At 39.2% G+C, this 27,028-nt stretch overlaps 1 protein-coding gene across 1 annotated transcript in view; it reads left to right on the forward strand.

Annotated features, from left to right (window-relative positions):
• Positions 1 to 22,822, forward strand: part of PPP1R1B (protein phosphatase 1 regulatory inhibitor subunit 1B) — a 97,471-nt gene extending 74,649 nt beyond the window's left edge. Inside the window, exons 5-7 of the mRNA XM_053698005.1 lie at positions 19,062 to 19,232; positions 19,343 to 19,441; positions 22,573 to 22,822. Coding sequence (XP_053553980.1) covers positions 19,062 to 19,232; positions 19,343 to 19,441; positions 22,573 to 22,616 — 314 coding nt within the window. The 3' untranslated portion in view covers positions 22,617 to 22,822. The remainder of the gene's footprint in view (positions 1 to 19,061; positions 19,233 to 19,342; positions 19,442 to 22,572) is intronic.
• The last annotated feature ends 4,206 nt before the right edge of the window (positions 22,823 to 27,028 follow it).

Raw genomic sequence — 27,028 nt, forward strand, 5'->3', positions numbered from 1 at the left:
GTACGACCACTCTATCCTGATATTGGGGACTCATGCACGAAAAGTACGCAAATTCAACTGGATCACTGCACTGAGCTGCTTGCATGGTAGGAACCACATACCATTGCTCCTGGAATGAATGATAAGTATGTGAGGCTTCTCCCACCACTGCAACGCTCCCTGCAGTAATTTAGGAAGACCCGCCCATTGCAAACCCCTACGCCCCAACCATCTGACAGTGGCAATAGAAGATGGAAATCCCAACTGGCGCCCATCCAGTCTAGCTATCGCCCTCAGCTCTGCCCAATAGATGTAGGAGTGTCCCGTGATCCATACCCTCAGCGGACCTGCTCCCGGTCCTGAAAAGAAACAAGAGTTAACAAAAGAACAGTGCTAGGCAAAGTATAACAATTACACCAGTAATGGCCTAACGTACAACAGATACCTCTGAGTTCTCCAACGCCCCAGAGAGCGTATGCGGTCAGATGACTATCCTAACCTTGCAGCTGTGGTAGCCGCTGCAACCCTGTATGAGTGAGGGGCAATAACCCTAGGGTCAAGCCTTGCCCGAGTCACTGCCCAGTTCAGGACCTTCTGGAATTGGAACCTAGTCAACGGAGCTCTGTCTGCGTGCACCAGGAATCCTAAGGGGCCTGTCAAAAACAAATCCATGTAGGCCCCCACTAACCTGATTGGCCAACAGGCCCCGCCTGGATGGGCGGGTAGGAAAATCCAAGCTCCTCTGCCTTCCTGATCTGTCTTGGATCTGGGCAGGAAAGCGGGTACTGCTTTGTTGCTGACACATGAGCAGCGAGAAGGTTACCCATTTTTTTCTTAGAAAGGAGAACTAATTCTCCCACCATAAGTGCCCTGTGAAAAGCCTTCCCAAAGGCCGCAGCAAATAGTGTGGCTTCGAAAGTCGAAGAACACACTGCTGCTAAGACTTGACAAAGGGCGTCCAGCCAATCGACTGTAACTGGCTCCCTGATGTCAGGTGTCTGAGGAACTATGTGCCCCCATCCCCTCATCACCTGTCTTACCAAAACGTTTCTGGAGGCATGAACGAGGCCATGCAACTTACAAAAGAAGTACACTGTGGCCAGTCATGAGCTGACTGCTTCCTTAGACACCCCTTTTCCTTGCAGCTTGGCGATCCAATCTAGGAGGCTCCACTGTTCACCAGCACAGGATACTCGCCCATGGGAATCACAGAAAGCGATCCATTCTGTCCAGTGCTCTACATACATGTTCCAGGTAGAAGGAGCCATCCAGCGCCACCTGCCATAAATAATTGGGGCAAGAAACACCATCAATACTCGCCCTCGGTATCAAGACGTAAAAGGCTTCCCACTGAAAGTGGGAGAGTGCATTTGCAATCCTATTTTGAACCCCTGGAACGTGCCTTGCACAGAAAACAATGTTCAGGTGCAGACACCTCAAGACCAGCAGTCTCAGGTACCTTACCACTACTGGAGAACCTGACATGAGCTTGTTGATTGCAAACACCACGCTCCTGTTGTCAGTCCAAAAAACTACCTCTCGATCCCGGAGCTGTTTGCCCCAGATCTCAAGGGCCACCACAATAGGAAAAAGCTCTAGCAGGTAAAGGTTTCTCACCAGTCTGTAGTCAATCCATGACTGAGGCTACATCCCGGCACTACATTAACCATGCAGGAAAGTGTTGTACCCGTGGGAGCCATCGGCATCTGTGAACAACTGAAGAGCGCTATTGGAAGAGACTTCCTTCCTCCACACGCAGATCCTGTTGGAGTGAAGAAGGAATCGTTCCTACACTTTAAGGTCCTCAACCATCTCTGGAGTGATGCAAAACCTGCAGGCCATATGGATGACTCTTCCAGTGAAATTCAGAAGGCCCAACAGGAACTGCAGGTCCCTGATGTATGTGTGTGACTTCGTCTTCATGGACCTGGGCACCGCCAGCATGCGGTCAATCTTATCCTACGGCAAGCAACATTGCATTGCTTCTGAGTCAATCTCGATGCCCAGGAAAGTGAGGCACGAACAAGGCCCTGAGAGCAACCGAGCTCCTGACCTCTGCTACACTCTGGGCCAAAATGCCCACCACCGCAATTTCTACAGGCATGCCAAAAAGCAAAAGCCGATCCCTTATTGCTTGCTTATCTTGGAATTGCCAGCAGACCCCGTGGTATACCATTGTGACCGCTGGGAAGCTCTATCCCCCATAGGTATGGAGGGAGGCTGCCATAGTACTACTTGTTTTTCTGGGCCCAGCTGCACCCATAAATGCACATCCATGTCACTGAAGTTAAGTAGTGGGTTACCCACATTTTTTTTACAAAATGCAATATCGTACTCCCTCCAGGCCCCTTCCTGGTATCTCGTCTGGATGGTGTCAATAGCATCCTGATATTTAAGGATATCCAAAGTCTTACCGGGTATCTCGATATGTAACAGGAAGCATACACCCAAAAGCATTTCCGCCATTTGTCATACGTATTGGGCCTTTTGAATTTTTTAGGACCAGTGCCATCCTTCGCTATTTCCTTTTGGTGGTAGACCTCTGCAGAGAGTTCAAATATGTGGACATATTTTCCCTCTTGAATATGATTAACCACTTTAGCCTTAAAGAGGTCATGCAAGCTGAATGAGGACCACGAATACGTGTCCCCATGTACCGCCGCACTGCCTCCTGGCAGTAAATCTGACCCCCGTTACCTCCGCTAGTACCGACAGGGGAACAGGGGATTTCAGAAGGGGAGAGCAAAAACCCCTTGACTTTTCTCTCATCAACCAACCACTTCATCATCCTATACATACGTTTTTGGCCTTTAGCTACCAACCCCAGGGACCTGTCACAGGGACCTGTCACTCTCTGACCAAGAGTCATCTGAGGATGAACTAAACCCTTTTAGCCCTGAACCCATCGGTTCTTTACCGTGTCCCAGTGGAGGATGCACCTTCATCTGTGGACCCATGGATTTCGAGGGCTGCTCCTCCTGGCCTTGTCTCTCCTCTACCTGGTACCCCCAGCTGCCCAGCTGGTGCACTCTGCTGCAGATGCTCCATTACCTGGCTCCATGACTCTCTGAAATGAGAATTGAGAGAGAGTCGTGCCACGGGGAGAAACCGAGGCCCCCCCCCCCCCCCCGGCCCCAACCGGAGCCGCCACTAACCCAGCCTGGCTACAAACAAGCTGCCATCCTGCATACATCACTCGATGCAGGGCCATCTTTAGTATTGACTGGACCCTGGGTAAACATTTTCTTGCCCCCCCATGCAATTTCGCTCTCCACCCCAACATCCCAAAAAACAACTAAATTAATTTAGTTTAGAATTTTTTTTAAATTATTAACCCAGTAGTGGATCATCCACTGTTGGGTTAATCATTTAAAAAAAATGAAATAAATTGCAATATGTGAAACTGAACCTAAGCAGTAAATAAATATATAAATTCCTCCACTGTGGATTTAATATTCTTTTGAATGTGATTCCGGTGTGAGGTTAGCTGGTTAAAGAGATTTAGGGCAGCCAACAGGAGCAAAGCAAGGTAAAGACTGAAGTGGAAGCATGGAGGTGCAGAAAAATATAAATTTACTAACTGGAACAGCAGAACTACTATGGGAAGCTGTAAAATCTTAAACAGAGGGGAAAAAAAAATATAAAAAAAAACCTTACCTTAATGTGTGAAGTATCAGCATGACACAATTACATCAGCCACAGCAGCACATGTCACTTCTTTGCTAGGAACAAGTTCCCTCTCACCCTGCACTAGACAATGCTGCATGGGGGAGGGGCGTATGTGCACTCACTTATTCTTCCCACTGACACCTTTCTACAAAGCACTGTTCCCCTAACAAACTGCAGTTAGTTGATCTTAGGGCCACAGCAGAAAGAGCAGGGCTAAGGGGACCAGCAGACTGGATGTGGTTTGCCCAAGGCTGCATGGATACAGTGTGAGGCGAGTCACACAGCCTCAAGACTGAAGAGAGCAGTGTGTGCAGCTGCACAGATGCTTAAATCCTCACATGCCTGCTGCTCCAGCTTTCTGCTGCATGCGCCTACAGTCAGCCCTACCCTGAACATTCCCCACTACCAAAGCAGTTACCTGGTAACAGTGGTAACCCCAGCAGGACCTTTTCTGATGCAGTGGGATTGGCTGGATGCCGAATTAGGGCTTAGCATTCAGTGCTGCACAGTGCACATCTAAAACAGCACATTGCACTAGCTTGGCATGTCACATGACACCGGCACGGTCTGGCACAGTTTCTCCCAAATAAATATAAGCAGAGAACTTTTTTTTTTTTTTATATTTAAATTTTTTATTGAGGTTTCATTTTGCAAGTAACAGGCAAAAATAAACATGTTAAGTCAGAATAGCATCTGAAATATAAGGAAAAATACAAGCAAATACAGTCCAAGAGATACATATACATGAAGTACCTGCATAAAAGGATATACACCATGTTAGAAGGCTCAGTTTTACATATTTCTTATATATAGGGATTCCAGTTGAATATCCAGCGCCACTCTTGGGCTCTCATTTGCACATCTAGTTATCATAGGGGAATCCATCAAGCCTAAGAACTAGTTTTAGATTATAGAAATGAACATTTTGGTGAAAATTATGTAACAAGTTAGATAACATCAAATAAGATATGTCTAGTGGTGCTAAAAGTACAAGAAACAGCATATATTACATCACTTTTGGTCTCATTTTAAATTCTGCTACTTCCACATCAAAATCTGCATTAAACATAATTAGTGTTATATAAATTTGTATACTATCACGCAGATAATCTAATAATTAGTAGAGAGCTTGTCTATATAGTAAAGCACATAAATGTAGATTACTAAAATGTGACCTTAATTCCATATGATTTCTCAGACAGGGTGGTGCAAGACATGAAAAGAACAAACTGTAAGTGTGGTAACAAATGCCAGGTGGGCTATACCTCAGTCTACAACAGAATATATAAAACAAGAATGGGAAATAAGGCAAACTAGGCCCGCTACTTTACATAAGGAGGTCCGCTGGTTTTAACCAGAGAGACCACCAATAAGTTCCTGACTGTAGGGGTATTAGACAAAAGACAGGGAAGCTAGCAATAAGTTGTAGTATGGCATGTAGGGGGGGGGAATGAAACGTGCGTGAACTATGCTAGAGCTAAAATCTATAAGATTATATCAATACTTTACCTTTGGGAACTTGTAGATTATTCCTAAGAGTTAGGTAATTATGCCAGTCCTTGTTATCTTGGCCTCACCTGTCTGATATAATGTGAGTTCTCATCCTAATGCTCTCTAAATTACAACCAAATACATTGTAAACTAGGTTACAGTAGCATTTTATAGTATTAGTGTTGCTGAGGCTACTTGTGTTGTTTATACCATTCGCCTATACCCATAGAGAGGTATAATTTATATCTTGGCAACCCAAAGAGGAGCAAGAGGAATAAATGAACGTAGGTTACATAACATAGAGGACATCTTCAGACTATATACATAAAAAATATAAAGGCAGATATTATATAGTTGAATCTAAATGGTTCGTCAAGATATCCATAGAAAATAAAATGAGGAACTTTACAAGAACTCAAATTTTATGAAGGTATATAGCTATGGAGACTCTTATTAACACAACATTAAATATATATTGGAACAATCTTCAGACCAACATTTCCTCAGGCACACTTTGTGACATAACCAACACGTCCCAGCTTATTGCCTATATGGAAGTTATAAAATTACAGACTCATTCAACAATAGTGTGAGAGTATGACTGTATGAAACAAAATACTTCTGGTTGTGGAGTAAACACTTTTGTTTATAGATACACTTTTTTGGGCCCTAATAGATAAATTGAGATTATTCTTTTTCCCAAACAGAAACTATGAGACTGAAGTATAAATTTGCATATAGCGAAGGATATGTATCCCAGAAGTGTCTGAGTCAGTATAAGGTATCCAGTTAGCAGCTGTAGTGACACATAAGTTATTGTACAATAAATTACCCCACTCCAGATCTGGGAAACAAGTATGGTATGAAGAAATAGTCCAAGTATATGTCGAGCATAATGAGAGCAGCCCTGTGCTGTGACTCCCAACCTAGATCTAAGGGTCTCTCTAAGACAAAAGTTCCCTGCTTAGGGGGGCGTGTCCGAACAGCGACTGTGGACGGTCGCATCTTTTTGGTGCTCCAGCTGAATATCCAGCAAACCGCCGGTGTAGGATAACTAACACAGTGAATTAATGCATAAAGTTACCAGTACTGCTGGATTAGAGGTTGGAATATAACAATTTAAGCCAGTAGCTGTATTTTTGAAGCCGGAGCACAAGATTGGGCAGTAAAGGTCTGGAGCGGCGGCTCACGACAGGCATCGCTACCCCCCCCTCGGTTTCCCGAGGTTACCTTTCAGGACTGGATATAGAAAATTAATTCACACTCTCACGGTCTACAAAGTAAGCAGACTCTTTCTGACATAGAGAGCTCAAGCCTATCAGGACAATTGCCACTACGCAACAAACATGGCCGCCGATAAAGAATCTAGCTACGTATCTCGTTTAGATGACATCCTGGAAAACTTTGCTTCCGAGACCTAATACAAAGGGCTCCATGGGACTTTCTAATAAATCTACAACAGGTCAAGCCCAATACAGGGACCAAGCCAGAAGAGGCAGAGGTGATATATGTGGTGGATGGGGCCATGGCAAAGGGCGCCCCCGTGGTCTCCCCCCACATAAGCAGAAAAGAGATTAACCCTGATATAGCAACACCTTCACTGGTCACGCCACGAGTGAAGCCGTCTCGAATGAAGACTAGATCACTAACGATCAAAATACAACAAAATACCAATACGACCCTACATGATGATCCGTTGTCTAGGCGAAAGCAGGCTGATAGTGTATGTCACGCAACGGCTCCAAAATATCCTAGGAAGCTCAATATTTCAACCCGTGCAATACCGATGCTTGATGCGCTTTATATGGAGGAAAGGTTTAACCAAGAGAACAAAAGAAACTCACGGTAAACTATGCCTGCGGATAACACACGCTATATAACACTAGAGAATTTGCAATTTCAAGCAGACGGGCTTTTCTGCCCAGAGGAATGGAACTCCAATAAACAGTTTAACATGGATCTCTGCTGGGACTTCCTAAAACCAGCCTGAGAAATGCTTGGTATTGTGATATATATTTCATCACTGTTAACCTAAATATGGTAATTGTTTTTTGTTTTAATATGTGTTCTTCTTATAAAGTTGAGTAAGGGTGACGCTGCGTGTGCTATCATTGGTAGTGGCCTCACTATTTCACTTTATTTGAGGTCTACCTCCTCTTGAAGGATCAGCTTGCCCTTTACTGCAAGTGGCGGGACTCAGGGCGTCTCCGCCTTGTTATCTCTTCCCCATGCCAGCTGCAGGGTCTCTGCTAGGCGCGAGAAACTCTCACAAAACAGACAATCCAGTGTCTTCAGTAGCGTGGTAAGACTTTGCTCCATGATAGAATGTGAGTAGACAGGTTTCAGCTCTGCAAGTTTGCTGTAATTTGTGTTTTAAATTCAGCCTTTAAGGCTCTTGAACCTGACTCAACAGGTAATTAGGGAAGGCGATTGAGGGTTTAGGCCGTTACCGGGCCTCCGCTGCGCACCTCAATATATCTGGTCTGCTGGTTGAGAAATCCATATACTAATTATAGACATCTTTTCCACAGTTAAAAGGCATCACAGCCGCACTTAGATATAACTTAGATTTTGGGTAAAATGAGCAATAAGCAGTGGATTCATCTGCTCCCACTTGCAGCTATAATTAATAAGCAGCCATCTTAGTCGATGTTCGGACACGCTCCGCGAAACACTCACAGCTCGGCTCCTACCCCTCCTCACATTCACACTTCTATGCACAACTGGTTGTAGGCAGTTCAAACCCACTGGTGGAGATCCCAGTGGTTCCGAACTGCCTACAACCAGTTGTGCAGGTTTTAAAAATCCTCCACAGGTTTAAACCAGGTCACAAAGAAGACCACCATGCCTCCAAAAAACAACAATCCAAAGAACGAGTTCATAAAAAAAGATACAGGGCAATCATCAGAAGGGGCGGCTGGTGTAAAAAGAACAGGAAAATCCCAGTAACTGAAGATGTGGTTATTAACATCAGCCACAGAGAACTAACTCTAGATGAGACCACACTATTAAGTAAAGGATTAAACTTTGTACCTATACCTAAAATCAACAATTTTGATGATCTGGTTGACCTCCATTGTCTTGAACGACAGCTTAAGCTTAGAGCTTTTATAAGTCACAACCACTGGCTAAGCCTCAACATCAACTTAAAAAGAAGTCCAACTTCGAACCCAGTAATGTCCATCCCACTATCAGGACCTTCATAAATGTTAGCACCAGAGAGGCCATGCAATTCAGTGAAACCTATAATGAACATAAAACCAACTTGAACCCCAGAGAATGGAGAGCGCTCAAACAACTACAAAATGAAGAGTATCATCATACGATCGGCTGATAAAGGCAGTGCCATCATAGTCATGGATAATGACTACTACAGATATGAATTATTGTCCCAATTACAAGATACTACAACTTACCAGAAACTCACTCACAACCCTACCAAGAGCTTTAAAATAGACCTCGATCAAAGTCTTCATTTTGCCTTGAGCAATGGATATATTGATCAACAGATCTTTGACTTCCTTTTAAATGAACACCTTCTATATCCCATTATATACATGATCGCCAAGATCCAAAAGGATCAAACTAAACCGCCTGGACGCCGATCGTTTCTGCTGAGGGTTCATCATGTATCAAAACCTAGCCAAATATATTGATTGTTTTCTTCAGGATGAAGTGAAAACTACTGAGGCATATCTACAAGATTCGATCCAACTCTCCAACTCATCAAACTATTAAAGTCAAAGGTATTTCCCCCATGCTGCATTCTAACCACACTGGACATCAACAGCCTCTATACCATCATCCCCCATGAGGCGGGAATAGAAGCAGTACGACAGGTTCTAATAAACAGTGATAATTGTGTTGGCCCCCTATTGAACTGATACTTGATTGGCTACATAAGTGTTTAACTCACAACTACTTGCGTTTTGAATATAAGTTTTATCTACAATTGGTTGGCACAGCGATGGGATCCAGCATGGCCCCATCATATGCCAATCTATACATGGCCTGGTTTGAAAAAAAAAATATTTTTGCTGACAGAAATCCTAACATTTTGATCTATAAGAGATATATAGACAATCTGTTTGTGGTATTGGGTGGAAATGATAATGAGCTCCAAGATTGAATTCTGACTCTGGGAACACGAGAGGATCCCATCAAGTTTAAATATGAAATTGAACATGAACAGATTCACTTTTTGGATCTATGTATCTTTAAAGAATTGACAGATAAGGGTTGCCTCCTCAAGACCACGCTTGGTATTCTCCAAACCAACGGACAGGAGAACGCTATTACAGTCTGCAAGCTACCATCCTTTATAGTTAAAAAAAGGTATTATAAACACTCAAATCCTGAGAGTGATCTGTAATAACGCTGACATATTTAGATGTCATGAACAACTGATGGGTATGAGAACCAAATTCTCCAGAGAGGCTACTCGGCTTCAATAATTGATGATATCCTTGGACAAGTCTCACAGTGTGATAAACAATCTGTTATCAGTAAACTCAACACAGAAGCAGAATCTGGTGAAAAAGAGAAAGTGTTGAACTTTTTCACAATATACACCCCCTCAACGACATCAATCAAAAAATCATTAACCAAAAATGTATCACTTATCATTGAAGATCTGAGCCTCCCATTCAGGGGAACTTCACCCCCTAGGGTGGTCTATAAACAAGGATGTAGTCTTAAATCTTATTTCATGAAAACCGACCCTTGGAAAAGACAGGACACTTGGTTACAGCCCACAAAAGAGACCTTCTGTTTGTCTTGATTGAATTTTATTTTTAGCAATAAATAAAGCCTATTTTTGATGGCAAATACCAGCGTCCTGTTTATACCCAGACCTGCTTCTGAGAGCGAGGATATGGATTTCCATACAGCCCATAAAAAAGGGTTGTTTTAAATGTGGGAGTTTTGTTACTTGTAACACCCTCCTCTCTGTTCAAAAATTCCATCATCCTAATAACAATATAACTTTTTTGATCAGACACCGACTCACTTGCACTTCTGATTATGTGGTTTATGTACTTATCTGTCCTTGCGGCAGATTCTATGTTGGTAAGACCACCACCACTTTCAGGGATAGACTTGCAAACCATTAAAGCTCCATAAGAGCAGCCACCAAAGATGGGCAATCCGATCAACCAGTCGGAAGACACTTTTTAACACATCAACACCCAATCTCCACAATCAGAGCAATTTTGATTGATAGAGTCCCTCCCCTCAAAAGAGGAGGCAATCCAGAAAAAGAATTACTGATATGTGAATCAAAATGGATCCATAGACTTAATACTTTAGCACCTGTGGGACTTAATGTGTATCTGGATTTCTCTTTATTTTATTGAAATTTCTATGGAGGTCACCCCTAACATATTGTGGGATTGTGATATTTGTGAAATATGTTTTCTACTCACCTTATTGGCCTGTATATATGAGAGAAATTGCTTGTTCTTTATTCCACATTTGTTCTAACATTTCTACACCTTCACTCACTGATTTCCTTCCTTATCTTTGTCCTAAATTACTGAACCCCTGGCCAGTTTCTGGCATGCTACCTGTAAGTTCCACTCTGATTTTTACACACCCTGTACATTTCCCTGTATTAGTGTTTTGTTTTTCTCTATTTTATTTGTGCATCAAAACTGTTATTTGTCTGCGGTAAAGTGGTACTATATTGATCACTCCCAAAGTTTCCATATTGTAACTGTTTACTATGTTCTTTTCGTATACTCCTGGATGTATTATTTCCAGTTGACGTCATTACAGTGAAACGTCCTTGGTCTGTCTGAGCTATGTGTACACATTTTATATTTCTTGGGTGAATATGCTGTTGGTTTTTTCCACATTGCCACAGGGCTTGCAGTTTGTGCAGTTTTCTCCATGAGAGTGGAAATTGACATGAGTTTCAGCCCGGGTGCCTAGCCTCTGTTTATATATTCATCATTGTACACGGGCCAATATCTGTGATCTATGTATCATCTGTAATGGGCAGTTCAGTGTTGTAGTAGGTTTACAAAATCTGATACCACCTTGATTACCCTGCCCCTATTTACTTTTACAGCATTATATACCCATTAATATTTTTGAATGACACTTTGCTGTGTCCGCATCTAATTAGATATATCCATCAGCTGTGTTATGTCTATGATGTCACGGCCATGAGAGTTTAAAAGTCCTGCAGCTTTTTCATTCCTTATTCGATTCTATCCACTGAGACTGGGAGGTCGGCTTGATGTCGCTGCTATAATATATTATGTTATACTCGTATGTAAGTATCCTCAATATTGATTGCTATTACAGGGTGCAGTCTACGCATTTGTTCTGGAGTATTATGCTGGTGAAACAGTTCAGCTGAGGCTTAGATTGGGATCCATGCATGTTTATAGTTAGGTCACTTTGTGATTCTTATGTTACTCATCAACATTGTATCTTTGGATCTGGTTAGCACATACACTGGGAATGTGGCTGTTCTTTTGATGTAGTGATTTGCAATATTTTGTAAGCTTTATTTGTGTGTACTATGTATATGGCCATTCCAAGATTCTTATATCAGCTGTGCTGCTCGCTGCTCTTGGGGTCTGGTTCACATATGTATAGAGTTGCACTGATGGTAGGATGCTTCAAGTGATTGTTCAGCTGTGGTATACTTGGTTTGTTCTCTCATACGTCCATTGCTTTCACTGTTATCATGTTTTAGCTTGTTGGTATTGTGTTTGCAGCCTCTTAATATACAGCATATGTACTAGTCTACTATGACTGAACACGCTGAATTTGTCACATTATTTCGGCATTTTTAGCTTACTCTAATGGAATTCTAGTTATAAAGTGTATATTCACCACTAATTTACTAACATCTGTTGGTCATGTATTTTCTGGGCTGACTGGGATCTCTATCCTATTATGTTTCTGCCATTTTAGTCATGGTTTTGCTAGTAGTAACATTCACTCTATTTATGTGTTTTATTGGGTTATGGGTGTGTCACCTTCCTCTGGTAGGAGGTGTTTGCACACACCGGTATTGGTTTATATCCTCATTTGGTGCACACTCCCTGATGGGAGGTTTATTGACACTTTGGCATATAAGTGATCTTGAATTTGAGTATAGTCCCCAATGTTGCTGCAGTACTGCAGACTGACTTGGGCATTCTAACATACACTGGTTGTTTAGTATATGATTCAGTCATTTTTTTTAACTCTTTTTGCACTATGCACTTTCTCTGATGTTTTTCCACTTTTGTCTCCCACAGTATCCTATCTGTTCAGTTTGTTTTACACTGTTAGCTGTAAACACACTTTATACAGTTTTCCGTTTAGTCACTCGACTCCGTAAGTTATCAATACTGTCAGTATATGGCTGGGTTATAATACAATATATTTAATAATTATTCTTTGAACAACCCCCCCAAAAAAATGCATATACAAAACAATTAAAATTAATGTAAATTTCTAAATTCTTTATATTAGTTAAAATTTATAGACACTTTGGGCCATATGTATCAAGCTCCGAATGGAGCTTGATGCCCCGTGTTTCTGGCGAGCCTGCAGGCTCGCCAGAAACAGCAGTTATGAAGCAGCGGTCACAAAGACCGCTGCTCCATAACCTGTCCGCCTGCTCTGAGCAGGCGGACACACATCGCCGCAATCCAACCCGATCGAGTACCCCCCTGCTGACGGCCCATTGGCCGCGAGTCTGCAGGGGGCGGCGTTGCAATGCTGAATACGGCGAGCGTATTGCTCGCCGTATTCAGCGATGTCTGTCGGACCTGATCCGCACTGTCGGATCAGGTCCGACAGACATTAATAACTAGAGGCCATTGAATTATATTTATAGGAACCAGATTATGAATCAAACTATACACGTTTATGCTGTTATGATATGCTATACAAGGATCATAAAAATTACCTTATTCACAGTAATCTCCCAAACCAGAGTTGCATTTAAATATCACAATGAGATGCCAAGGTATGGTTTGTTAACTTCCAGACAAATATACTTAAGTATTTAGCCCACAAATGATTCTATACAACTCTAATTAAAACACCAGAAGTTATATGTATATATATATATATATATATATATATATATATATATATATATATACAGGGAGTGCAGAATTATTAGGCAAGTTGTATTTTTGAGGATTAATTTTATTATTGAACAACAACCATGTTCTCAATGAACCCAAAAAACTCATTAATATCAAAGCTGAATATTTTTGGAAGTAGTTTTTAGTTTGTTTTTAGTTTTAGCTATTTTAGGGGGATATCTGTGTGTGCAGGTAACTATTACTGTGCATAATTATTAGGCAACTTAACAAAAAACAAATATATACCCATTTCAATTATTTATTTTTACCAGTGAAACCAATATAACATCTCAACATTCACAAATATACATTTCTTACATTCAAAAACAAAACAAACAAATCAGTGACCAATATAGCCACCTTTCTTTGCAAGGACACTCAAAAGCCTGCCATCCATGGATTCTGTCAGTGTTTTGATCTGTTCACCATCAACATTGCGTGCAGCAGCAACCACAGCCTCCCAGACACTGTTCAGAGAGGTGTACTGTTTTCCCTCCTTGTAAATCTCACATTTGATGATGGACCACAGGTTCTCAATGGGGTTCAGATCAGGTGAACAAGGAGGCCATGTCATTAGATTTTCTTCTTTTATACCCTTTCTTGCCAGCCACGCTGTGGAGTACTTGGACGCGTGTGATGGAGCATTGTCCTGCATGAAAATCATGTTTTTCTTGAAGGATGCAGACTTCTTCCTGTACCACTGCTTGAAGAAGGTGTCTTCCAGAAACTGGCAGTAGGACTGGGAGTTGAGCTTGACTCCATCCTCAACCCGAAAAGGCCCCACAATCTCATCTTTGATGATACCAGCCCAAACCAGTACTCCACCTCCACCTTGCTGGCGTCTGAGTCGGACTGGAGCTCTCTGCCCTTTACCAATCCAGCCACGGGCCCATCCATCTGGCCCATCAAGACTCACTCTCATTTCATCAGTCCATAAAACCTTAGAAAAATCAGTCTTGAGGTATTTCTTGGCCCAGTCTTGACGTTTCAGCTTGTGTGTCTTGTTCAGTGGTGGTCGTCTTTCAGCCTTTCTTACCTTGGCCATGTCTCTGAGTATTGCACACCTTGTGCTTTTGGGCACTCCAGTGATGTTGCAGCTCTGAAATATGGCCAAACTGGTGGCAAGTGGCATCTTGGCAGCTGCACGCTTGACTTTTCTCAGTTCATGGGCAGTTATTTTGCGCCTTGGTTTTTCCACACGCTTCTTGCGACCCTGTTGACTATTTTGAATGAAACGCTTGATTGTTCGATGATCACGCTTCAGAAGCTTTGCAATTTTAAGAGTGCTGCATCCCTCTGCAAGATATCTCACTATTTTTTACTTTTCTGAGCCTGTCAAGTCCTTCTTTTGACCCATTTTGCCAAAGGAAAGGAAGTTGCCTAATAATTATGCACACCTGATAAAGGGTGTTGATGTCATTAGACCACACCCCTTTTCATTACAGAGATGCACATCACCTAATATGCTTCATTGGTAGTAGGCTTTCGAGCCTATACAGCTTGGAGTAAGACAACATGCATAAAGAGGATGATGTGGTCAAAATACTCATTTGCCTAATAATTCTGCACTCCCTGTATATATATTCTTAATGTAAACAGCCAGTTTATATGCCAATTTATCTAAGCTGAAATAAATTCTTAATTATCTACAATTAAGACAAATTAAGACAAAAATATATTTATATGGCTACAATTATAAATTACTTGGCAAACAAAAGATTAGTTTTAAACTACACAGGATTATGAATGCAAGCTAAAATACAAAGTGCCCTTTTAAAATTACTAACTGCAATTTAGTTACAGTTACCAAATAACTTTGATTTAAATATTAAAAATATAGAACAGTCATACATCACCAAATAAGCAAATCAATTCTTCCATGGTTCCTCTGATAAATCCAATTTCAGCTCATAAATTAAAAGAGCTAATTTTTGCAAGATGGATAAAAATTAGGCCCAGGTTGCTTTATAATAGACTGGATCCCAAAATAGCAGTTTGTCAGTCAAAAATTCAGCAGCAGCCCTTCTTTTCAATCTTGCCTGGGGTTATATCACGCAATATAATCCCACCCCTTTTTATTCTAATCATCAGTGATAATTTGGAAATGCCCCACGGTGCTTTTCTCTGATTCGCCCTTGCGGAGTTTGTCCCTCTCATTGGTTATTTGGGAGAAGCCTCCCTGATTGGCTCATCTGGCTCTGCATGTGTTCCAATAGACAATATATTTGGCTGTCATACCAGTTTTAATCCCCCAGGGGGTAGCAGACAACCGTAAATATAGTCTCACCATTAATTATTGCCACAATCCAAATATCTCCTTATATTTATAATCAACATACTATAATTCCTAGCATTAATAAACCTCTCTATCAGCATCTATATTTCATTTAACATAACAGAAAATGTACAATTTGACACCAAACACCAGTATTTATCAATTTATATGTTAAAATAGAAGATATCCACGTATATATCCATGTTTATGGCTAATATTCACAGGACATCTTGCTGTCTGTAAAATAAAGGAACAAATGTTGTTAATGTCAAACATTTATACATCTATTTAAAGTATTTATCAAGCTCAGCAAATATTTATCTAATATGTTACTCTTAGGCATTTCTTCTCAGGATATATATGTGTATATCTATGTATTGTCCACTGATATCTACAAATACCCTGACAATACCCATCTCTATATGAATGGACACATCATGTCTAGCATTTCTATACTATTGAGGTTTATACATACTAGTGCTATCTCACATATTCTATACAATGTACACATATGAGTATGGTCTGTCAGGATTTAACATAGATTTGCAATTATGGTTAAGTTGTCTGTAGAAATTAGTTTTTTTAGATTATTGCTAATCTATAGCATGTGTTGTGGATACATGGTTCTTTTTCTTTGTCTTTTTTATTATACACTTTATTTGTATTTTTATTTTTGTGTTTTTATGTTTCCAGGACATGTTGTCTTGATAAAGGCCCGACTTGTGGCACACTGACTTTTAAAGAATTTCTTCAATAAAACTTGAAATATTTTATATAAACTTCCTGTGAGTGCCCATTCCTACAAGACATATATATATATATATATATATATATATATATATATATATATATATATATATATATATATATGAGCAAAAAAGATGGGTGTAGGGGTGGCGCTGTAAAAACACTCTAAAAATATATATTCAAATGTGACTAGAGTGATGAATTTGCTGCCTATGAATATCTATCCAGAGAAAACTGTGCCCCCAGGAACAGTGAACCTGATAGAATAAAATGTGTAATAAAGTTGGGGAAAAAAGGGGATAAGGAATATTCAAGAGGGCGCAACACTCAGAAAGTAAGACCCTAAATATGGGAGTCTGTTTTAAGTTAGTTTAATTTCATTTAAAAAACCCAGTTTACTGGAATAGAGCAACTGGTTAATGTATATGTCTGGGTTTCCAAATGATAGAAATGCTGTAGATCAGAAAAAAAGTGATTATAGTTATTATTTAGTGTCACTATTAAAAACTAATATTTAGTTGGATAGCAAATGGTATCTAAAATGAATGTATACAATATACACAATTAGCTTAGTTGGAATGCAGTTAACAATATTGTTGTTCTAGCCACATAACTAGTGTAGTACCCGCTGGATTGTGTGTGACAAATTAAGTGCACAAAGACATATATCAAAATGCAGCCACCTGTTTCAGAAGTGACCTAAATATTAGCAAAAGTCACTACGCTTGGTACTTTAAATATTATGATAGCCTAAGCGTACCATGCTTAGTAATAATAATAATGATAGGAGAGTTTCAATATCAATCTAAATCACAACAAAAATAGCCCAATAAAGTTCAATAAAGTTCAAAGTATAAGTCCAATATTAGTGGAAAGCTTCAATAGTTTTAGGTAGATGCGAGTAATGCAAAATGTTTAGGCAAATATAACAATGTATCCACGTTCCACAACGAGCCCGTTGGGAGTATACTTACACTCCGTTAACTCAATCTAATGAGGTAAGTGCCGCGCAGTGTATAGGTAGTTCTCCCTCCCGGTATCTGTGGTATAGTGGAGCAGTGTCCTCTTACGATCCAGAGATCTCTTTAGCACTCTCTCTCGAATTTGGCTCAATCATGTACGAGAAAGGACATACAATAGTGCAACATTGTATGGGAATATCACACTTTTTATTTATTTAACAATTGTGTGCTTACATCAAATGACCTCAATAGTATGAGGTAATTAAAAGCATTGGTATAAAAATTCTTTGTCCTTTGACTCCTGAACAAATACTCATAAAATCCACTTACCTCATTAGATTGAGGTAACGGAGTGTAGGTATACTCCCAACGGGCTCGTTGTGGAACATGGATACATTGTTATATTTGCCTAAACATTTTGCATTACTCGCATCTACCTACAACTATTGAAGCTTTCCACTAATATTGGACTTATACTTTGAACTTTATTGAACTTTATTGGGCTATTTTTGTTGTGATTTAGATTGATATTGAAACTCTCCTATCATTATTATTATTACTACGCATGGTACGCTTAGGCTATCATAATATTTAAAGTACCAAGCGTAGTGACTTCTGCTAATATTTAGGTCACTTCTGAAACAGGTGGCTGCATTTTGATATATGTCTTTGTGCACTTAATTTGTCACACACAATCCAGCGGGTACTACACTAGTTATGTGGCTAGAACAACAATATTGTTAACTGCATTCCAACTAAGCTAATTGTGTATATTGTATACATTCATTTTAGATACCATTTGCTATCCAACTAAATATTAGTTTTTAATAGTGACACTAAATAATAACTATAATCACTTTTTTTCTGATCTACAGCATTTCTATCATTTGGAAACCCAGACATATACATTAACCAGTTGCTCTATTCCAGTAAACTGGGTTTTTTAAATGAAATTAAACTAACTTAAAACAGACTCCCATATTTAGGCTCTTACTTTCTGAGTGTTGCGCCCTCTTGAATATTCCTTATCCCCTTTTTTTCCCCAACTTTATTACATATGATAATATATATATGATAATTATAGGTATAGATATTTACAGATATATATATATATGAATATCTATTTAAAAATACAAAGATCATATTCCTTATGCACAGAACATTAGAATGTGATATATTTACAGTAAATACATAGTAAAAATGTTATTAAAAATTAATATTGCATAAATATGTTTTTACATGTTTTCATCTACTTTACAGTAAGAGGCTCTAATGCCCTTATATATATGTCTGTATATGTATACATATATATTTATGTGTTTATATTTGTATATATGTCTGTAAATACATATATACAAATATGAATACAAATACAAATTCTAGCGGAAATCACGATTGCGCTCACAAGATCACGTTTTCTTTTAACTTGTAATACGAGCGATAAGCCCGCAATATACCATGTATCACTATGGCGCAAATGTTTGCACTCCATTTGAAATCTAGCCCTAAATATGTGAACTTTGGGTGCTGGAAGAGCTGAAGAACCCTTTTTTGTAGAGTATTTATTTTTGTGCCTTGTGTGCTTATTAGGAAGTTGAATAAAATTAAGCTCTTAATAATTACAAGATGCTAGCACTGCAAGGTCAAGAAATTTCACTTAGCGTCTACCTCTCCAATCTAGTGAATCTAACTCCCTTTCTTTAGATTATTTTGCTCTTACATTGCACAGAACCACGCTGTAATCAAGTCAATCTGCTTTTATCTAAACCAGTAATTCATATACCTATTAGTATATGTCTCCACACATGTGGTTAGCTCTTACATTCTCTTTATGCCTTGCAGCTATGCAGCACATTGTCCAGTCTCACCTGCAATCCCTAGGCTCCCTTAGTGACAGTGATGATGATGATGATGACGACCCAGAGAGGGAAGATGGAAATGGGATAGAGGAGCCCACGTCAGGGCCTTCAGAAGACTGTGCAGCAGAAGACTGTGAAGTGCGGAATGACAAAGGTACAGAACACTACTATACATCCATACATCAATCAATGCTAATCTCTTCCCTTGTAGAGTCTACAACTCATATTGATATTGTAGACTAGAGATATTTTTTTAATTCCCAGATGGAGGCCTTGTTGCTAGTGGCCTGGAGTCCCTCCTGCATCATCCACTTCTGGAAGAGAGAGCAGAGCTCACCGAACAAGAGGGAGACACATCTAGTGGTACAGAATATGGCAAAAGCTGGGGGTCCTATTGGAGTATTGGATCAGGGTGTGCTGACAAAATAGTGTGCAGTGTGCTATAAAATAGGGGTTCTAGGGGATTCTACAGAGACTGATGCAATGATAGAATAAGCAGAGAGTTAAAAGTAGACTAGATCACAGGGTAGCAGGGTTGAATGGCTATGTGACTATCGTCAGATAAACTAGGGCCGTTTGAAACTGTAGTAACAGATCTGTGAAATGGAGAATCAGCATGGGAATATCACAGACTGCTGAAGGGTAAAATTGTACAGAAAGTGTAGATGCTAGCTATGAATTTACTGATTTATGTGATTAAAGTATGATCTTAAAACATATTTATTGATGAGCCTTATTGGTGTTGGTTGATTCTTGTTCATTTGCTGAAATAGCGATTTATTTAGATAAACTAAACTAAACATCAGGGTTTGAAGACAATATTTTGCAGAGCATTTCAAGCAAGAGTGATATATAGAATTTACTAATTTTTTTTTTTCACATTTTATTTTTTATTGAGGCTTATAATCATACAAAGTAAAAGGCAAAAAGCAAACATAAGGAAATGGTAAGGTTACATACCAATGTCTTACATCTAATCTAACACAAGTAAGAACTAGAAAATAAAAACATATTCATGTAATATAGGTATAGACCAGTTTAGATAAACTAGCTTAATGGTATGCAAGAAAGTGACATACTATATCAACTTGAACCTCATTTTTCTCCTTTTTGATATAAACCTTCTGTTCAGGACTAGCTGGGCCACTCTTGGACCCCTAGTCGCTAATAAGGGTATGTTACAGAAGGTGGGGAATATAAGACCCCATTTGGGCCTTTGTAAAACAAAACATAAAAATAAATGATTATCCATAAAAGCTCAGAGTTGCACACATTATTATATAATAATGATACCTCATTTTACATTTTGAAAATACCTCCAAATATACACAGAGCCGCTCATGGACTCAGTAAAGTTTTGATGACCCAGGGGAGGAAATATAGTAATACCAAGGTCACTCTTGGACCATTGTAAAAAGATATGGTAAAAGCTTGCTATGGTTAAGGCTGTAATTACAACAATACATTAATATGAGCATTATACATAGTCTAATATTATCATTATTTCTTCTATAAGGGACTAATATACAATGATCCAACTCTAGTGGAGGGCCTGTCCTCTTATAACTTATACAGGGTCTAGCTCAAATATGAGATATACATTTTTTCATTCTATATAATGTCTCACCCAGCATAAATAAGTAAAATTATAGGCTATGTTAATACAGAATATATCAGACTGCAAAGTCAGGGGTCTAACCCCTCCCGTTATTCCCCCGACCCATATTTACTTAGAAAACATGAGCAGAAATCTTAGTATACATGCAGGCCAAGTAGTACATATATATAGACCTAGGTGAACAGAATGTGTAACACTAAAAAAATAACAATCCGAACATTAATTAAACTAAATAAAGCTAAACCAAACTTTCTATGTATAGCAGGGACCTTAGACTTTTAAGCAGCCTTATTGTCTGGCATACTAGTTGCAGAATATGGAGAGGGCTCTAGCAGGTATCATACCAGACAACAAATGCAGTTCTAAGAAAGAGTCCAGCTTCATTTGCCACTTAGTTGATGGTTTACCCGATCCCAACAGAGTTATAAGCGCTAAGGCAGCAGTAGGACTCTGAGCCAAAGCAGAGGCAGAACGGAGCCGGGCGCGGCCCTCCCTCAATATCTTCTAATGGTGGGGTATTGAACATATACAGTCCAACCTCCATAAGTCCCACTGACTTGCAGCTCCAACACTCCTGAATCAGTAAATTCTGGCTAGGATCCCTCACCAAAGAGTGTACGTTACCCGTCCCGATCGGCCGCCTCGCAGCGGGTTTTGGCAGTTTCTCCTCTAACAGGGGGGCAAGGGTCCGAGGCCGTACTACAGTATGGTGCTCCGTGAGCTGGCGAGCATTACCGAAAATGCTTAACTCATGACAGACATATTCATCTGGGATGGCGTCTTGTAGTATCATATATATTGAAGTCAGCGGTACTTCCTGATTTGTCTCCTGCACCCCAGTCTCCTGTTGTGGATGTGCCCCATGCCGGGTTATGGCGTCAGGCTCCTGAGTAATAAATGGAATCTCTGATTCTTGAGGCGCATCCGCCTCGGTTGTAGATGATGGCGGAGATAGTAGGGCCTTTTCAGATCTCAAGAATTTACTAATTTTGTTAATCTGTGTAAAAAAAAGCAGAGTTAGCAAGAAATATTTAAGGCTCCTTTGGTTTAGACGTTTGCTGGAAGTAGTGTACAAGGAACCTGAATATGCAAAGCAGCTGTGAGCATGAAGGGAGTTAGTACAAGCAGATTAGCCACTATTTGCACAGGAATTCATAAGGCTACAAAGCATTAAGTGTAGTGACGGAAAGGAGGGCATTATGGGAGCAGCAGAAAAAGCTGAGACTATAGTAACTGTACATAATAGTTGAAATGTAGAGTGAGCAACATGATAATAGGTGCAGCGACAAAGCTGTCCATTACAAGTACAGTGTTGGGGAGTTTGACAAAAATGACAGAGCTACACATGTATTATTATAATGAAAATGAGGTGCAGACTGAATCTGAGGTCTTTGTGTGGCTGTATAAGGATAACAGAAGAAAGCCATGTAGGTGTAAGGCCCACTGTCAAAAGCAGAGGGGGTACTAATGGAATAGTGATGAATTTACTTACATATATATATATGTGTGTGTGTGTATGCAAACATAGATAGATACTGTAGATAGATAGATAGATAGATAGAGATAGATAGATTGATAGACAGACAGGTGATTGATAGATAGACAGACAGATGATTGATAGATAGATAAATGGATAGATATATAGACAGACAGATGATTGATTGATAGATAGATAGATAAATAGACAGACAGACAGATGATTGATAGATAGATGTAGTAGGAAAACATCAGTACTGTGAGAGCAATGACCACTGTTGGGGGGTTTCTATGGGGGGGCATCCATTGTGAAGGGGGCAATACCCCCCATGCCCTCCCGCAGAGATATCTATGTGTAGACAGAAGGGGCACTGATACTATATTTGTTTATTTCTTCCAGGTGCAGCATGTGAGAAGCAGGTTGTCCCTGCAGCACAACCTTGATAATCTGCCTGTAATCAACCTGATACTTCCAATATAGCTGTGATACACTGATTGTTACATATATCTCTCTGTGGACTAGAACCAGACTGCTGAACCCCTAGAATGTCCTATCTTCTCTCCCAAAAGCTCTGGCAGCCCCATCATGTATATAGTCTTATAGAGTCTGCTTATTATATTACAATAAACATAAATTGTACCTACAATAAGCTACAGAGCCACCTGTATCTTCCTGTATTTGTATGTGATGACTGTGTTTGAATATTTTCATTCAGCTCTTTATAATTGAGTTAGTGTGCCTGCGTGAGGTTATTCCTTTATATATTACCAGTATGTATTTATGACTGTGTCTAGACTCTACCTTCTTGGCTATAGACTTTATTGCTACATAGACTTTATTCAATGACAGATGTGCTGTAAGTTTACCAACTATGGGCTAGACCATATTCCATATTTAAAAGTATCAGCTTGTAGGTATGGTAATTGGCTCAGCAGCAAACACAGTTTAAGTGCTAAATATGTAGACTTTTTGTGGAACACAAATTGCAATTTCACATGTATCTAAACTGAGGTGCAGCTGCAATTAAAGGAACATTAAGCACTAAATACATTTCATGCACCTCCATAAAATTATGGGTGCCGTAATTTTGGAACCTCAGCTTTACTGCAGGTATCTGAATGAGAGCAGCCGCACATGTGCAAACACACTTCACCAATGGAATGCTGTGAAAGCCAGATTTCAACATGGCTGCACCCTTGACTTGAGGGAGGTGGGAAATAACCACAATACTATGCTTATAAAATATATTTAGGGCTGTTGAGCACTATCTGCACTCAAGGCAAATCAATAGCACTCGTATCTTTGCACTAGTATTATAAGTTAAAAGTAAAATGTTAGATCAATAGCAAAAGACTTAGATGCCCTACTATCTGGAGGTCAGATAACGTCACCACACTAAATCCCTTTCCTCATAGATTTATATGGGGTGCACTAACCCGAAGGTGCGCTAGGACAACTATGCCAAAGCAGAGGATGCATTAAGAATACTTCAAATACCCATATTCTTCACTTAGAAGAAAATGTTTATATATATATATATATATATATATATATATATATATGTAAAAATATATGGTATATATATTTATATATATATATATTTATATACTGTATATATAGAAATTTATATTTAAAAATAAAAAGAACATTTTCGTATAAGTGAAGAGCATAGGAATTTTAAGTATTTTTATTAATATATATATATATAGTTTAGTTTTTTCTGTACCACAGTATACTTGCAAAACATGTTTTGTTGGAGGACATAAATTAAATGTGTGCTTCAGATGATGATGCCTCTTCAATGTGGTACTGGGCCTTATAGAGAACTGTTACTGGGAAAACCAGAGTCTTCCAAAAATGATACTAAAAGAATACTGAATGCTGGCTCATTTTACTATCTGACAATTCCATTCATATTTTGAAACACAGATCCAAGTAGCCAACACACAGCAAATTAGAAATACACAAAACCTTATTAAATTAGCAATTATTTATAAATATTTACAACAAATTCTTTTTAGGTAGCTTATATTAGAAATGAAGACTTAATTCAAAATTTTAGGTTAAATTTAATTCTATGTGCCAAGGCTGGAAGCATAACCCATAGTTGTGTCAGGATCTAAGGTCAAGAAAACAGTTAGAGAGGTCACAATCATAAAACAAAATCACCTAGATTACGTATTTTGCGCTATAGAGGGTGCGAAACGAGCGCAACAAAAGTTGCGTTATTTCACTCTCCATAGCACTGTGATTACGAGTTTCTGAAAAGCCTCCTTGTGCGATATGGTGGCGTTAAGCTCCATACCACACAAAAGCCAAGGGCTGCTTTGACATGCTCGTGCACGCTTTCCCCCATAGACATCAATGGGGAGAGAGTGTTAGAAAAAAAACTAACACCTGAAGTGCAGAATGGCGATCGCCGTAACGCAACCCCATTGATGTCTATGGTGAAAAAAAAGTTACGTTTAAACATAACACCCTAACATAAACCCCTAGTCTAAACACCCCTAATCTGCCACCTCCGACATCGCCACCACTTATAAAAGCTATTAACCTCCTATTCCGCCACTCCCAGACATTGCTGCCACTAAATAAAGTTATTAACCCCAAAAACTTCCGTCCTCCCACATCTCCGTCCACTAAATAAACATATTAACCCCTAAACCACCAGCCCCCACATCGCAAAACACTAAATTAAACTATTGACCCCTAAAGCTAAAACCCCCCTAACTTTAAATTAAAATTACAATATAACTAAATAAATAAAAACTTACCTGTGAAATAAAAATAAACCTAACATTAAACTATAACTTAACCTAACATAACTAATCTAATAAAATAAAAAATACTACCAATTAAAATATCTAAATTACATTTAAATTTAAAAAACCTAACACTACGAAAAAATTAAAAAAAAACTAAATTACAACTAAAAAAAAAAACAAATCCTACGAAAAATGTAAATAACCGAAGTTTACCAAAAATAACACTAAAATCACAAAAAATAAAAAACACTAAGATTACAAAAAAATAAACAAAACTATAAAAAAAACAATTACACCTAATCTAATAACCCCATAAAAATAAAAAAGCTCCCCCAAAACAAAAACACCCCCTAGCCTACAAAAACTACCAATAACCCTTAAAAGGACCTTTTGTAGGGCATTGCCCTAAAGAAATCAGCTGTTTTACCTGTAACAATATACAAAGTCCCCCATCAGTAAAACCCACCACCCAACCAACCCCCCCAAAATAAAAAAACTAACTCTAAAAAAACCTAAGCTACCCATTGCCCCTAAAGGGGCATTTGTATGGGCATTGCCCTTAAAAGGGCATTTATCTCTTTTGCATTGCCCTTAAAAGGGCATTTAGCTCTTTTTCAAAGCCCAAACCCTAATCTAAAAAAAAAAAACACCCAAAGATTTTTTTTTAAAAAACCTAACACTAACCCCAGAAGATCTACTCACGGTTTCCGAAGTCTTCATCTAGGCAGCAAGATCTTCATCCAGGCAGCGAGGTCTTTATCCATCCTGGGGGCGTCTTCTATCTTCATCCCGGCGGCGCGGAGCTATCCTGGATCCCAACCTGCACGGAGCGTCCTCTTCATACAGTCGCCGGCGTACACTGAAGTTGAATGCAAGGTAGCCGTTTCAAAATGGTGTCCCTTGCATTCCTATTGGCTGATTTGATTCTTCAAATTCAAATAAGCCAGGGCCAGTGCTAGGATTTTTGGCCACAGAGACGAGGATACATTTTGCTGACCCCCCCCCCCCCCCACCGGATTACATACCATCCCATTGACAAATGACAAGCAAGGATTCAGGAGGTGCAGAGTTAAATCAGCACTAACATAATGGACCTGATTTCATACTAATCCTGACACATTTCCCAATACAGTGCAGTTTTAGTGTGACATAAATATTTTATTTTACCATAGCCAATAATTTATTACTGTATATATAGGATCATACCAGGGTTGATCACCTCACTACACACACAGACTATTTAACTGATCACTAGAAAAGAACAACATGAAAGTGAACTAAAGACCCCACAACTGATCACATCTCCCCTATTCAAATAAAATAAGCACAAAGTTGAAATATTGTAAACAAACAGGTAGAACAGGATAAAGTGAATTAGATCTTTTGTGACAACACAGCCGGGGACAGCAGTTTGGCTCTTTAACTCGGTGCCTTCCCCGGTAGTTTGCATTATTTCATGTGAATGCTGTGGAAAATTAAGATAATACATAATATATCAAATCAATTAATGTATTAAGTATAGGTAAAAGATGACAATACCGTTTTGCATTTTTTCTTAATCAAATTGTATTTAACTTGGTGTCTGAACTTGTAGGCTAACAAATAACAATTAATATTGGCACTGTGTCTAATGTGTGTATAGGATATTGGAAGTAAAAAATAAATAACTTCGGTGCTGCCCCTTGTAGTTAATCAAATAGTAAGGAAAGGGGAAAGGAGTGGGGATAAAAAGGGGATTAGTAGCACTCTTATCCTAAATATTGTAACAAGCTGTTATAAAACAGCATATATACACCGCTAAGAGGTGAGAAAAATACTTAAAATATCAAGTTTTTATTTAATTATTTAAAATCTAACAAAAAAGTTTGGAAAAAGCGATATAATAATCACCAGAATAAAACCCACAACAACTAAAGCAAAAAGCAACACTTTAAATCCAGTACAACTGCAAAGCTATTTAAATGCCCCCCCCCCCTGTTTCCTGGCCGATAACAGGAAACATCGGCGTCAGGTGTCAGGGGTGACACAGGATAGCGTGTACAAGCAGCTTCTAGATAACCAAAAAAGTGGTTGCTATTGCTCAAATATTT

Source organism: Bombina bombina, chromosome 1, assembly GCF_027579735.1.
Source record: "Bombina bombina isolate aBomBom1 chromosome 1, aBomBom1.pri, whole genome shotgun sequence".
Taxonomy (NCBI): domain Eukaryota; kingdom Metazoa; phylum Chordata; class Amphibia; order Anura; family Bombinatoridae; genus Bombina; species Bombina bombina.